Source organism: Protopterus annectens, chromosome 11.part0, assembly GCF_019279795.1.
Source record: "Protopterus annectens isolate FY-2018-M chromosome 11.part0, PAN1.0, whole genome shotgun sequence".
In the NCBI taxonomy this organism is placed as follows: Eukaryota; Metazoa; Chordata; order Ceratodontiformes; family Protopteridae; genus Protopterus; species Protopterus annectens.
This window is the reverse complement of record NC_056745.1, coordinates 705,857,796-705,873,577: the sequence shown is the minus strand read 5'-3', so window position 1 is coordinate 705,873,577 and position 15,782 is coordinate 705,857,796. Positions and strand designations below refer to the sequence as shown.

Sequence of the window (15,782 nt, the reverse complement as noted above, 5' to 3'; positions counted from 1 at the left end):
GTAAAGGTATGAAAAGAGGACAAGGTTACTGCCTCTACTGATTCTAGAGTCACCCCTTTCCAATTTGTCATCAAAAAGGATAATGCCCTAGTTGAGCTAGCCTTAGCATTCCTAAAGCCTCCTTTGTTTTTTTGTATCAAGACAGATTGCAGATTGCTGGCCTGATTCAAGTTAAATTCAGAAACAACTTTAGGCAGGAATGATAGATTAGTGTGTAACACACCCCTGTTTTTATGAAAAATCAGCTAGGGTTAACCTACCATGATAGCTTGTAGCTTCGAGACTCACCTTACAGATGTCAGAGCAGTTAGTAAAACAGTCTTTCAAGTAATGAACCAGAAATCAACCTGACAGGCAGGTTCAAAAGGAGGCAAGTTCACTTTTTCAAGAACATAGTTAAGATCGAAGGGAGGAGGAGGAAAGAATTTGCTTTCAAGGGGGGTCTCAAGTACAACACTCCTTCCATAAACTGACACAAACAGAGACAAAAGATAGGCAGATAAGTTGAGATGGCCACAAGATATATATTTAATAGAAGCATAAGACAAACCACCTCTTTTTATCTCACACAAATATTTCAAAACCAGATGGGTCAAAACCCTTTCTGGACCTCTGTTTTAGGAATTTTCTAGTTGTAGGTTTTCTTGCCTTCTTAAATACCTGTTGCACATCCTCATGGAACAAATGCCTAAAAGGTATCAAAACAGAATAATTCTAGCTGTTAGTTGCAATTACAGGTTCATAGGTGTTTACTAGGCTAATAACCACAAGGGCCTTTTTTAAGCCTAGCCAAGCATCCCAAATCTCTGACAAGTTCTTTTACCCTTGATAATTGTAAGAATGGGCCTGGGAGGTGAAATATTTACAGACAGGGTCCTGGGAGCTAAACCATTTACAGGCTGCCTGTGTCCATTAGAGACACAGGTGCAAAACCAGGGATGAATTTCTTGTTCTCCATCCAATTTTCTAAGTTCCACTTGAATTGGGTTAGGGAGGAACTCTACTTCACATGACTGGGAAACCTGTTCCAGAGAAATGGTAGTCTCTAAATACCTATCTCTCCAGCATGTCCTGTTTATATCACAATCAAGGTTTAAGTATTTAGTATGGGTAATTCTGGTGCTGTTTGTTTTATGGATATGCAGGAGGTCCTTCTGAGTGGGGTCTGACAATGTCTTGTATGCCAGGCATAGATCTCCCCTCAACAGCCTGTAGGAGACAGAATACAAAGACAGGGCCTTGAGGTGGTCTACATATGACATATTACTTATGTCCTGTATTCTTTTAGTGAGGAACCTCTGTGGACATTCCAGTTGTTAGATATGTCTGGTTAGTTACATACCAAAGGGGAAACTGCACTCAATAACAGGTCTGATGAATCCAGAATACATTGGAACAATGACTTCATTGGACCTAGACACCATACCTTTGTTTATAAGTTGCACAACATAGAATGATTTCCTCACTAATGTAGACACATGATGGTCAAAGGCTAGATTACTGTTTATGTTTACCCCCAAGTCCCTGACTACTCCATCAATTCTTAGGGGTATATTGTCAACATGACAGTTACCAGAGGTGGATGACTCCCCAAAGGACACTATTATGCATTTCTTGGCATTTAGTTTTAGTCCATGGCTCTGATACCACTTGTTTGTCTGTGTCAGCCCTTCCTGGAGAATATGTGTATTGGTGGTTGATTCAATGACAGCTCTTAATTTGCAATCATCATCAAATTTAGTCAACCAGAGGCCACTGACATTGGCCTTAACTTCAATGTAGTAAATGCCAAAAAGGAACAGTCCCAGGACTGACCCCTGAGGGACTCCACTTGTAACTAGCCTGTTTGTAGAGGTGGACTCCCCAATTCTAACTTTCTGGATCTTGTCTGTGAGACAGCTGGCATCGGGTGACATAAGGGTTTGTATTTAACCTCTTACATTTTTCAACAATGCCTGAGTGGGCTATTGTGTCAAAACCCTTGGTGAGTTCAAGGTAGGCAGTGTGAACCATTTTACCCTTATTCATTGCTTTGGTGACCTTCTTAAAGAAGTCCACCAGGTTGAGTAGGCATGACCTGCCCTTCATGAAACCAAACTGAGTTAGCTCCAGTGTCTAAAGGTTTCCTATGTCAATATTGATGATTTCTTTGATAATTCTTTCTATGGCATTACATATGAGACTAGTGAGACTTATGGGTCCGTAGTTTCCAGGGTCTGTAGACAATTGCTCTAAGTTGGACTGTACCATTTTTCAGATGCCATGTAAGAGGATCCAGACTGTGAGGAAGCTTGTGCTAATTGAGCTTGGCCAATTCCATTAACAGAAAGCACAAGCTTTGCCTTGGCCAAAAGGGGGTTACCACAATCATCTTTGGTAATTCTTTCTAAAGCAGTAAAAGCACCTTGAGAATCATTGGGAAATGGGGAAATTCACAGAGAAAGATTCCCAACCATGGGAACAAAGGAGCATCTGTCTTCCAAGCATGGGTGCAAGGATGTCTTGAATAGAATTTTTTCAGTTTTCTGTTTTGAAAGGAGGCAAACTGATTTACTTGAAATCCAAATATGGATCAAGTCCAGGGAGACCTCTACACTTGTGAGGGTCTGCCCAGGATCTGGTCAGTCTCTCTGTCCTGTGTTTTGCTGTGACAGAATGTATGATGCCTGAAGAATCAAATAAAACTGTAGAGCCAGCTCCCAGGCCATCACTGCCAATGAGTAAAAAGGTATGACCTTACATCCCCTTGCTTGTTCAGATACCACATCTTGGTAGTGTTGTCTCTAACTTGTAAAACAGGACCTGGAGTCCATAAATGGTGAAGAACTTTTAAGGCATGAATCACTGCCAAAATCACTTTTACATTTATGTCCATTGCATTTCCTGAGGACCCCACAACCCTTACACATGAACTCCCATGGACACTGCTCCCAACCCAAAAATATGAAGAGTCCACGTGGACAGACTGGACTGGGGTCTGATAGAAAAAGAGAGTCCTGGATTTAGAGATAGCTGATTTCTCCACCACTGTAGTTCTTGTTTTATAAATCTCAGTGCCAGTACCTGGAAATCCAAGGGATGAATGGTGCTGGATCCAACAATTCTTCAAGTACTACTGAATTTTTCTCGAGAGTAGTCTGGCTAGTGGTATCATGAGGATCACTGATGCCATGAGGCCTAGAATTTTGAGGAACTCTCCTGCTGAGGCTAAATCTAGAAGAGAGAAATCCAAGAAAATGCCATGGTAAGTCAGAACTTTGTCTTCTAGCAGGAAGGTCCTCCTTTTAAGTGTGTCTATCCCACACTCCAGGAAAACAATTAATTTATGAGGGTAAGAAGAAGAACTTTTAATGGTTCAGTTTGAAGGAATGTGGCCTTGTTAAAGGACTCTGAGCACCTGGAAAGATAATTTGCACAAGTCAGCAAGTCATCTAAGTAAGGAAAAATGTGGATACTTAGGGTACTGCAGTAAGCAACCATTGGGGTCTGATACTTTCTAAACACTCGAAGTACAGTAGGTATGCATAGGGTAATGCAGAAAAATAAAATAAGCCCAATACAGCGAATCTCAAAAATTTCCTGAAATTAGGAGCAATAGGAATATAAGCATCTGTGAGATCTAAAATCACCGTGAAACAGAGTCTGGAAGCAACACTAGGACCAACTTTAAGGCAAGCTTTTTGAATTTCGGAACTTTCATGAAGTTGTTTAGAAAGGACAAGTCCCCAGCTCCTTTTTTGGTACCAAAAGATTCTGGAGGAATAAATATCCTTTGCCTTTGTGTGTTACAGACATTGATATTACAATCCCTGCTTCTACCATGTGATGGAGCACTGGAGGAAACAGCTCTGTCTAGTCTGGTGGGTGTGGGTGAATTCCCCTGAATGGAAAAGGATTTTATATCAGCTGCTTAGTGTATCCTCTCTGAATTATTCTCACAACCCATTTGTCTAAGACTACTTTCAGCCAGGCTATAGGGTTGACAGCGAGCCTGGGGGAAGGTTGAAGAGACAGAAGTGCTGGGGGGGGGGGGTTAGAGGAACACTGTGACTTAGAATACTCATTCCTCTGCAGGGGGCCAAACGTTTTTCAGAAAGGAATCTCTCTTGTTTGGTTTTAAAGAATTTTCCTCCTACCATTTTCTTTTAGTTCATTGACTTTGGTTTGGTTTGGTTTGGATTTTTGTTTGTTCCGCTCCCTAAAGGAAGATTCTGTTTGGGGAGAACTTGAGAGCATGTAACATTCTAAATACCCCATGGATTAATTGTTTCTATCATCCCATTGTTTCAGAATCTGTGTAACAGATGGCCCAAATATCAATTCAGAACTTAAAGGTGCATTCGAAATTTCAGCTTTTAAATCATTACAGAAGTTCTGATTATGTAATCAAGCATAACATCTTAATACAGCAGAAGAATTAGCATTTCTCGAAACTGTACCTACACATTCAAGCACACTTCTTCAAGTGTGTTTCAAAACCTGAATAAACAATTTCATTTACATAAGACTTTTGCTCTGCATGTAAGGATGTAGCAAAAATATCCAAACTGTATGCAACGTAAAATAAATTTTCAAATATAGTCTTGATAATTTAACATTTTAAAGGCTAGATTATTAGGAAGAGGCACCCTTTTGTTTGAAAATTTAACCATTTCCCTCTTTATCAGAGGGGACTGAATTAGATGAACCCAATGGATTTTTATTTGAGCAGGAAGCTGGGAGACTGCAGCTGGTTCAGCAGTCAAATGAGAAGACAGAGACGTGTCATATCTGAGCAGACCACACATTTTCTCTGAGTCTTTTCAAGGACTGCTGCAAAAGATACTGGTATCCTGCAGGCAGTTTTATAAACATCTACCAAGGCCTGTGGGGGGGGGGGGGTCACAGAATTTTGAATCATCCTCTACAAGATCATATATCCTGCTTAACTCTGGGGTAGTTCCAGACTGCTACCAAGCAAAAACATCACTAAATCAAGCAATAATCTGAGGAAAAGTAAAGACATGTTTGGGCTTAATCTCAAAATTACCATTGTCCTTATAAGATTGCTCATTACTCTCTGAAACAACCGAAAGGTCCCTAGCCAAACTAGCACTAAAACCATGTATGGGAACACAAGCCCCAGAATTAGCTGTCTGCAGAACACTCTTAGCCAAAGAAACCATATTAGCCTTATACACGGTTATTATCTGATTATCAGCTATATGGTGAGGCTTCTGTTTCTTTTTCTTGTGAACTAGAAATTGAAGCTACAGAGGACTCAGAGTCTCCTTCAATCCTCCACTTAGAGGGTAAAAAAATACAAAAAAGATACTCCCGGGGGAAGTTGGGAGGGAACTTGTAGTGCAGCAGTGATCCTTCTACTAGAATATTTAATGTTATGGTGCATGTCCTGCATAACTGTACTATGCTCATTTTAAGGATCACTGCTGAAGTTGTGTTCTCCATCAAGGGTAAGAGGTTTTGGGTCATAAGATACCCTGTAAAACAGCAATGGTAAAATCTGCCCTTCTTCTAGAATTAATATCCATCTTTCATGCCTAGAAAAGGAGCGGCACAAGTCCAAATGGCTGCCTCATAGATACCATGGGCTAAGACTATTTTAGGGAAAGTTGCTGTCACAACTACTTCATCAGTAGGACAAGCACTTGGATTATCCCTTAAATCAAACTGCAGAACAAAACACAATCCATTAGCCAGACATTGTGAGAAACATTGCTTCTAAACAGACTTATCCTGCTTGCCTGGCATAAAGGATATGAAAAATTGCTCAGACTACCAAAGGTTTTTGTTCTTTTTATATGACATCTTGGTTGAGTACGCACATCCATTAAGCCCAAAATGCTCTCTTTCCAGCTCTGAGTACTGGTGTACAGCACAGGTACCACCACAGTTATGGATGACAAATTATTTCTGCAGCTTAGTGCTCATAGCTCATAAAATCTTCTGATGTAGTTAAAGCCATGAGAAAAATAATTTTCCATGATAAGAACTCAAGAGTTATGAAGGCAACTAGGATCAAAAGGATCAAGGGTTAACTTACCCACCAGGAAGCTGTGGTCTTTGGGAGGGGATCTATGCTTTCCTTGGGGTTTGCAGTGCATAACCCTTTAATTGGCTGTGGTATGAGTACACAAAGCGAGTAAACCAATACATTGTGTTTTTTCAGTCTTCTTTCTCTCTGTCACATACACATTTTCATCCGATGTTAGGAAGAAAAGCTCCAAAGTACATCTATACACAAAAAATACTTTCTGCAAATACATGACATTATTTAATAAAGAATAGACCAGTATATGCAGTATGAAAAAAAATCTATCACTGTCAATTAGTAATAGCAAACTGCAGATACTTGTGCTGCTAGATCGAATATACTGACCCAATAAAAAAAGAACACATGAACATACAGTTTGCAGCATTTCATCAGTTTTACTTATACAAAAGCACTGAAAGTCTGCAATTGTGTGAATGCAGGAATAATAAAAGAAGGGGAAGCAAGTGAAGCATAAGGAAAATTAAGTGCTAAAATGAAGGACAGCTGGCAAGGAAAAAATATATAGTGCATGTACATCAGAGGTATGATAAGGAACATGGGAAGGAGAATAAAAAACAATGTAACAGCAGGAAAAATATCAGAAAGGAATTAATATGTAGGCTCAGGTCATCTAGGCAGGAACACAACATCAAGCATAAGAAAATAAAATATGGGAATTTAAGGAATGCTTTCTTTACAAGTTCAGGAACAGTAGGAGTGAAGATGGGATTTAACTAATTTTCTGGGGTGGTTAATAAGAGGATCTTTCTTAGTTCTACTGTAGGATTACTCTAGAGTTTAACTTCATACACAAAGTATAGGGAGTCACCATGACAGCTGGTAAACTATGGATTTGATTAGATGATGTGTCTGTGGTTTAAGAGTGTACAAGGGTATACAGTGCTGTAGGATATCCCACAGGCTATGGCACATTTCAGGAGAATATAACATGCAAAGTCCACTGAATCTGTGAAGTGCCGTAAGTTTGTGAAACTTTTAATGATGTGACCTTCCTAAGGGTGAGATAATGATGGACTTTGGTAGATCAGTTACAGATTTAGCAACTTTTTTCAGAATTTTGCTGAGAGTTTGAGAGATGGGTATGGGGGGCTGCTAACTATACCCACAGCATTAAAGGAGACTTGGTAGTAAAATGTATGGGCTGTAATGATGCAAGTGTAATCCATAAGATATGGTTTGATTCTGCACTGGAAACCAAGCTTCTGGTAGATTTTTTAAATTACTTTTTTAATGAATGTTAAGATTATATTTTAAGCACTATTAAGTGAATATACATATTAGTTACAGTGCTGCACTGTTGATTACTTCAGTCTGGGTAACAAGCACATGACAAAAGGTTGAGACTGGTAACTACAATTAGGTTAGCTACACTGTTTGTGAATAGCACAGCTCGAGTCGATTAACCATTATGAGTATTAGTGAAGGCTGTCTTAAGTCAGAGGTAATGTCTTTCAAGGATATTGTAGAATACAAAAGGGCAAAAACAACTTGTGTACTGGATAATGTGAGCTGGATGGGAAGCTGAGATCATATTACAGATGAAGATAGAGTAATGGCCCTAGAACTGATCTCTGTGAATCTCCCAAACAGACTGGTTCAGCTGAAGAAGATCATCCAATGAACAAACAGCCTGTGCCCAGCAAGAAAGGTAGCTTTGTAAACCATTTACCAGGATGGGAGAGGGATCAATGCCTAGGTTACTTAGCCATGAAATCAAAAGTGTATTAATGCTCACACTGAAAACTTTGGATAAACTGATAGACAGGAAACCAACAGCAGGCTTGTTTGTTAGGACTGCTTTGTAGATATTCTGTAAAAGCTGGTAAAGATGTCTCCATGATATGACTTGAGTGAAAGTGATGCTCAGGTGAGAACAGGAGTTTTGGATCATTTACCCCACAAAAAATAAGTTTTAAGAACAGAGATTTTTGAGATTTGGTCTTCTTCCTTGTTTTCAGTCTTTTATTTTCAGCTTGTTGACACTCAGCATTTTGAGTGCCAACATTTCAATAGAAAGCCTGAAGATGTTTAGATTTGGACACACTAGTGACTTGTTTTGCTGTTTAGATGTGGTGCACAACTATGGCAGAAGTAGCAGTCCCTTCAGTATTCACTGAAAAAAACAGACAGACTGTCAGGAAAAATGAAACTTACTCTCTCTTTTCTTTCTTCTCTGTAGTTCCTTGCTCAAGAATAGAATGGGTAGGAAGGCATATAGCAGCACCTATGTCCAGGAGAGGGAGCATATTTTGACTGTTCAGGCGCCCTTGTACAGGACTCCTGACACAGAATTTCTTCAGCTAGTAAGTGTGCTGAGATGCAGATGGATTTGTCTCTTTGGTTGCCCATCTATACTGCAGACTCTAAAAGACCTGCCTGACCACTCTCCATTTCTGTAAGATAAGATTGGTTGAGTTTGTGTGCCAGTGAGCTTTGGTATGAAAGAAAGTATCTAACCAGGCCCAGGAGATGACAAACTTAATAACATGCTAATTCCCAGACATTTAATGACAGCCTGCAAAGCTGGTATTTCCCCACTTATGTATTTCATAACTGGACTATTGCCTACTACAACCCTCAGTGTGCTTGAGTGCTACCCTGTGAATGGAATGCTTGCAGCTCCTGAATTAAAGCAATTATCTTTTCTGCTCTACTGCACCTTCTCACCAAGGGAGAATTCTCCACTGCCTGCACTTCCAGTTGGGCAGTATGAGCCTCTCAGACAAGGTCAGAGGCATCTGTTGCTAGTACATGCACACTTACCAGGATCACAAACGTTTGTCAGCATCCATTGGAACTGCCAAATGAATTCCTTCTTTATAGAAAGATCAATGGCAATCTTTCCCCAAGGCTGTTTCCAAGACTTCTGAGGCTTCACTAAATCTTCCTCATGTTGGGTAATGCCAAGAGTACCATCAAGACAGAGACCGAGATACCACCAATAGCTATTAGTCATGCTCAGGCTGTCATGCCCTCTTGAATTTACTGCAAATGATCTGCTTTGAAAGGCGTTGCCTCTCAGTATTACGTTTGACTATGGTAGTTTCATGGAAAATTGGTGGTGGTCAGACAATGAACAGTGTGCTGCTGGGCTTCTAATATGCCATCTGCAATTGACAGTGGAATCAAAAGGGCATCCAGGTAAGTGTAGATGTAAATCTCTCTTCTGTGCTGTACTATTGCCAAGCATTTGCTGGACATTATGACACAGCAGAAAGATCAAATAGCAAAAGAGGTAAAATGAAAGTGCTACTACCCAGACTTCAATCTTAGACAGACATGTAATCCTCATGGCTGGAGTCATGCAGTTAGGCATCCTTTAGATTCAGGGTGCCTAGTATGAGCAGTGGAAGAAGTTCCTGCAAGGTAAGTATTTTGAATCTATTATCTTTTAAAAACCTGTTCAGTCTAAACAGGGCTAGGATGGCACTTCAAGGACCATCTTTCTTTGGGACTAAGAGCAATCTGGAATGTAAACCTGGTCCATGTCTTTGTCTCTTGCACTCTCAGGATACCTTGCCTATGGATCTGAAGTGAAAAAGTGGAGCCAAAACTGTTTGTGCTAATTTTATTTGATTGATGCAATGGAAAACTTTCTTAGAAAATGAGGGAAGGTTCTGAATTCTACAGTAAACTACTATGACGTAATAATAATAAAACATAACAATAAAGGCAGAAACTTATTTTATAAACTACAAACTTCCAAATAGCTATCTCTAAAGCAGAGCCTCCAGGGATGGTTCTGAACTATATTTTGCAGCCTACATAAATAATTCCCTTTACCCATTTGTCTAAAGTCAGAAAAAATTGATTGTTCTGAAGTAGGAAGGCCTCCCTCACAGGATTTAGAGAGGACAAAGAGCGATGCAGGAAGGAAGGAGCTAAGGAGGGGGATGGGTAAAAGAATCAGTGGAGGCCACTGCCATCTTGAGCAGGGGGTGAGACTTATTTCCCATCCCATACATCACCCCACTTCTCCAAGCCTACTTCCAAAGCCCTTCTTCTCCCTGAACTGGTCTTTGATTGCTTCCTGTATAAAGGTCATTGTCTGATTGATTAATTTCTACTGTACTTTGGAATGTCTGATGAAAAAGCTACTTTACTGACTTAATAGCCTTTTCCTTCTCCTTTAGTTTATTTCAAATGCCATGAGAAGATGGCAAACAACAGATCTTTATCCACAGGGGCATTTAACAACTAACCCTTAGTATATTCTTCTAGAAGGAGCAGACTTCAAACAAAGGATATCTATGCATGATTCTCCCTGTAGAAACACCTCTGCAAATAGCATCAGTAAAACTATATCTACAGTTAACAGCATGCTTGCCCCTCTTATAAGCTGCCTGAGTTAGTGTACATGTCCTGCTTATCACCCCATTTGCTTTAAGATACTTCTCTGATACTTTGTGTTTGTTCCAACTTACTGCTTTTATGGCCAATGTAGAGGATGTCAATATATTTTTACCGAAATATAACACCATGCTTTTTTATTTTACTAGGGAAGGTGCTGAGTCCTGAAGCCAGCTCAGACTCACCACCAAGGTTTCACTGCTATGTCCTTCAAGAAGATTTACAAGAGTTCTCTATGCTTTAAAACATATTTAGTTATTCATGTGCCAGACACTGGCAGGCTAGTTTCTAGAAATGTATTCTCAAACACATCTCTGGATGTCTAGAACACTAGTGAATAACTATTGACCTAGGCTCTTAAATACTGAAGAGGTCTCATAAAATGTAAGGTAAAAAAGCAATGGAATGTAATCTCTTATGAAGAAAGTGTAGATTACCAAATATTAGTGTGGGAATAAGTAAGAAAATGTAAGGTTGTTAGGCACATAATTCCATTGGAGGCTATAATGAAACTGTGTGGAAGAAAGGCATAAAATGAAGGGGCTAAGACGTAAAGGATGTAAAACAGTATGGCAGAGTAAGCAGGAAAAGGTAGCTAATAGAAAAGGAAATGTATTTTCAAGCAGCAAGATAGCATATAATACTTCATGATAGCTTTGGGATCTGAATATAAGTAAATATCATTCAACCTGGAGTTGAGCACAAGCAAAGCCAGATATTTAGTAGATGGTATTCTAGAAGTTTATTATTTAGTAGATGGTATTTTAGATTTTTTTTAGGATCTGGAGGCTGTCAATTTGTCTCAAGGCTACACAAAAGGCATTTCGGAGTCTTATAACATAGCTAGAGTATGGAAAGCTTCTGGCAAAGTTATCTGATTTATTTGTGGCAAGGAGCAGCTTATTGCCTGACCATAAAGTACGACTTAAGAGAATAAAACTGAATGATGTTTTTTAATGTAGGACAGTTGTCAGGTTTGTAGATGAGATTGTGGGCTATGGCAACTTGTGAGCAGGAAAAGTGGTGTAAGAGTTTTCCCGGTATAGATGTTTTAAGGACACACACTGGTAAGTCTTGGGGGGATGGCTGGCTGAAAATTTAGCTGCTCTAATTTGTTTTATTTGGAGTGGGGAGCAATTAGGGAGTGGCAATAGTTTTTCCTAGTAGTGACTGTGAGATAAGGTTTTGCCCTATAAAAGATGACAAGATTTTGATGATTTTTTTAATTGCTTGTTTTATTTATTGAGCAAATTTGTGGTGGTCCTCAATGAACACACCAAGTACTGTTGTGTGCATTACCATCAGTTTGTTGGTGCTGTTGACTGAAAATGTGCTGAAAAGGGCTTTAGATGAGAAATCCATTATGGAGTGAATATTTAATTTGTTGATTTTTCAGTGTTTAAGAGAGGTTGGAAGTTATTTAGCCAAGTTTCTAATGTAGAGAAAGATTTCTGAGTTTGCTATTGTAGATCAGCTAGGGTTTTTGGATGAGCAGATTAGGGCACAGCCATCTAAACAATGAACAATGATAGCTTGCTTGGTGCTAGTGCATAGGTAGATGATGAAAATATTAAACAACAGAGGGTGAAGTACTAATCCTTGTGAGACACCTTCAGGAATAGGCAGGAAGGAAGAAAAAGCTAAGCTGCTATTTCATTGCTTCGTCTCTACTAAAGGAAAATTATACATTAGACCCCATAAAATATTTTATCTTTGTTTTCTGAGCTATTTTAGTGCATCAAAATCACTTCTAACCACCTACTACTACCACCTAGGAACACAATTTGTGAGAGATGCAATTACATTAGGAACCTAGAGTCCAAGCTCTCTCCCTCACAAGCCTGTATATCTGGCATTGAGAAGGTTGTCAACACAATCACTGCACCTCAAACACCACCCACACCTACACAACATACACCCACATATGTGGAGGCCCTCAACAAAAACATACCCAAACAAAGGAGACCTCCGAGGCAAAAACACACGCAATCTCCACAGCCCTTCACACCACATATCACACATAGTTCACACACCTGTGTCTCACAACCACTAAGGCTTAACCATAAACCCAACATATTAGTCATAGGGGACTCCATTGTGAGACACACAAATGTGCCTCTCACCAGGCTGGATAAGGAGAAAGTTATGGTTAGTTGTCCGTCAGGGGCCAGAATCCACCATATCACACACACGCAAGTGTCTCAACAACAGGTACTGTTATGACTCTGTCATAATCCATGTTTGTGTGACTGTCTTGAGATGTGTCTCCATGGACTATATGAAGACAGACATGATTGAAATTGCTGAATATGTGTCCCAAGCAGGTATGTCCCTAGCTTTAAGCAGCATTCTACCGTCACCCAGAATGATGCCTCAATACAAACAGAAAATGATTGACTTTAATATTTGGCTTAGTTTCTGGTGTCATTCCAGGAGGGGTCCAGTACCTGACAGCCTAGGAAGATATTATCAACTGACCATGATGCTTTGCCAGAGATGGCCTGCATCTGTCTCACCTGGGCTTCAGGATTCTGGCAAAGGCTCTCCCCTATAGTGCCTTTTGTAGGAAAAGTGATGAGGTTAAAACTACCAACATAATAATTTCATCAAAACACAAATTAAAGGTCATGCTGCTAAATGCTAGGAGTCTAAACATGAAACTGCACTCATTGCAAGCATTCCTAACCCTGGAAAATGCTGACATCTGTGCAGTCACAGAAGCCTGGTTCAAAGCTGCAGAGAGCACCCCAGCCTTACCTGGTTACTCATCCTATCATGCATTCAGACCCCAAACTGTGGGTAGTAAAGACAAAGGAGGTGGAGTTTCAATATATATTAAAGACATACACACCTCCAGGCTGGTCAAACAGTATGACGCACAGGAGACACTCTAGGTGCAGTTAACCATTGACAAGACCCTATACAAATCATAGCTAGCCACCAGCCCCCCCAATCTGACCCAAGATGCCAAAACTGCCTATCTAGACCTCTTTGAATCTATCAAGATTCAACCCTTTACCCTGATCCTGGGTGACTTTAACTACCCAAACATAGACTGGAAGAACTACTCCTGCCAGAACACAAATGCCCAGAGATTCCTCGATTTTGTCAATGCAAACGCTTTGGAACAACTAGTTGATACCCCCACAAGAGATGATAATATGTTGGACTTGGTATTAACCAACATGAGTAACCACTGCAGCATCCCTGCAGTATCATCCTCCCTTGTAAGATTCAACCATAAAGCGGTCATGTTCGAAGTCACCATCTCCCCTATCCCCCTCTCACTAGGGTCAATCAAAAAAACTTCTCCAAAGCTGATTACAGCCTCCTGAGGGATGGTATAAGCAGCTTCACATCCCCCTCCCCCTATCTAGGAACTGGCACCAGTATCTAAAACTATATCAAATTACTATACGAACATTTATATAGATGCATGGAATCAGGAATACCTGACAGGACTAAATCATCCTCTGCAAGGAAGAGTAAACCTGTCTGGTGGACACCTGTAATAAATAAACTCTATAACAAAAGAAAAAACTTGCTGTCCAGAACCAAGAAGGAGCAGGTGCCCAATTGGAAGCAACCTCTCCTTAGCCTAAACAAACAAATAAAGGCACTAGTGAAATCCTCTACTAGAGACAATCATAAGCCCTTCTTCACATATGTCCATAATCTCAAAGGTAGCACCCATAGCTGTTCAGAACTGGTGGTCAAGGACACCACATATACAAAGGCCGTAGATATAACAAACCTGACAGATTCAGCAACAATTTCACCCCTCTGTCCCCTACATCAGTAAATAAGGACAGTCCCAGTACATGCCCCCTTCCCTTTATATCTAGGGATCAGGTCATCACTGCTATTTCACAAGCAAAAAATACAGCCTCCATGGGACCTTATAACATCCCAGGCTGCATCCTACATGAACTCAGGCAGGAATTTTCAGCACCATAGATGCCATATTCAACCAAAGCCTGAGTACTGGTTTTGTCCCAGCTGAGTGGAGGACAGTCACTGTCATCCCTTTGCACAAAAGTGGAGTGTCTACTGATCCAGGAAATTATAGACTAATCAGCCTAACTAGCCTAATCTGCAAGGCCATGGAACAGATTATCACAGACCTTATTAACAAGGATATTGGCAACCTCCAAACACTTGATCCCACATAGTTTGGCTTCGTCAAGAGGAGGTCATGTCTGTTAAATTTGGTCGATTTTTTTGAGACAGTCACCAAAGCCATGGATAAGAAGAAGACAGTGCATACCACCTACCTTGACCTGGCCAAAGCTTTCAACACTATTCTCCACTCGGGCATAATAGATAAACTCTCTCAACTAGGCATCAATCTGTATGTTACCAGATGGGGAGCCAACTGGTTCACTGATAGTACCCACCTAGTCAAAATAGGGGAAGCCTCCTCAAGCAGTAGACCCGTATCGAGTGGGGTACCCTAGAGTTCGGTCTTGGGACCTCTGTTTTTTGAGATATACTTTTCTGAGGCCAAAACCAGTGAGCTATGGCTGACCAAGTTTGCAGATGACTGCAAGTTGGGAGCTGTCATCAATTCCCCTAGTAACATGGATATCCTCCAAGAAGATCTCACCCACACATATGACTGGTGCCAGAAACATGGCCTCAAGCTGAATACAAAATAAAATGCATCATCATCCCCTTTGGGGAGAGAGATGTCCCCACAAATTATCACATTAATAAAGAAAAGTTGTATAAGAACTTACCATAACCATAGATGTCCTTCTCTTCCATGTTGCAGTATTCTGCATATGGGTTTACCCTTTTAGTCTTGCATACATACGGCCAGTATCCAAAAGCTTTCAGTCCCTCCTAGGTGTGTCAGATGTCAGGTCTAGGTGAGAGTATGTGGGCCATAAATGTGACGTTGGCATGCACCAGCCCTCAGAACTGAAGGCCCCAGTCGAAGCCAGTCCTAATAGGGTAATGCCAAGTCATTGCCATCCAGAGAGGGAAACATAGCTCATAAGAGGGGAAGGAGGGAGGGTAGAAATACTGCAACATGGAAGAGAAGGACATCTATGGTTATGGTAAGGTTTTACACAACTTTTCTATGTCCTTCTATTCCTATGTTGCAGTAGTCTGCATACGGGTGAGTGCCAAAACTCATTGAGAAAAGGAGGATGGTATGGAAGCAGATTCCAGGAACCCATGCAGGATAGCCCTAGCAAACCCTGCCCTGGACCTAGAGATGTGGTCTAGTTTGTAGTGTTTGGTGAAGGTATTAACTGAAGACCAGGTGGCTGCCTTCAGGATAGAGGCGGTGTCCAGGCCCTTGAAGAAAGCCCCTGAGGATGTCATGGCTCTAGTGGAGTGGTCTCTTACTGTACCCTGAAGTGATTTA

The 15,782-nt window shown here is 40.6% G+C and overlaps 1 protein-coding gene across 1 annotated transcript in view; it reads right to left on the bottom strand.

The window, feature by feature from the left end:
• LOC122815567 (protein mono-ADP-ribosyltransferase PARP12-like) overlaps positions 1 to 15,782 on the bottom strand; it is a 991,743-nt gene that overhangs the window by 333,345 nt on the left and 642,616 nt on the right. Inside the window, exon 10 of the mRNA XM_044088173.1 lies at positions 8,428 to 8,440. Within this exon, the coding sequence (XP_043944108.1) occupies positions 8,428 to 8,440 (13 nt within the window). The remainder of the gene's footprint in view (positions 1 to 8,427; positions 8,441 to 15,782) is intronic.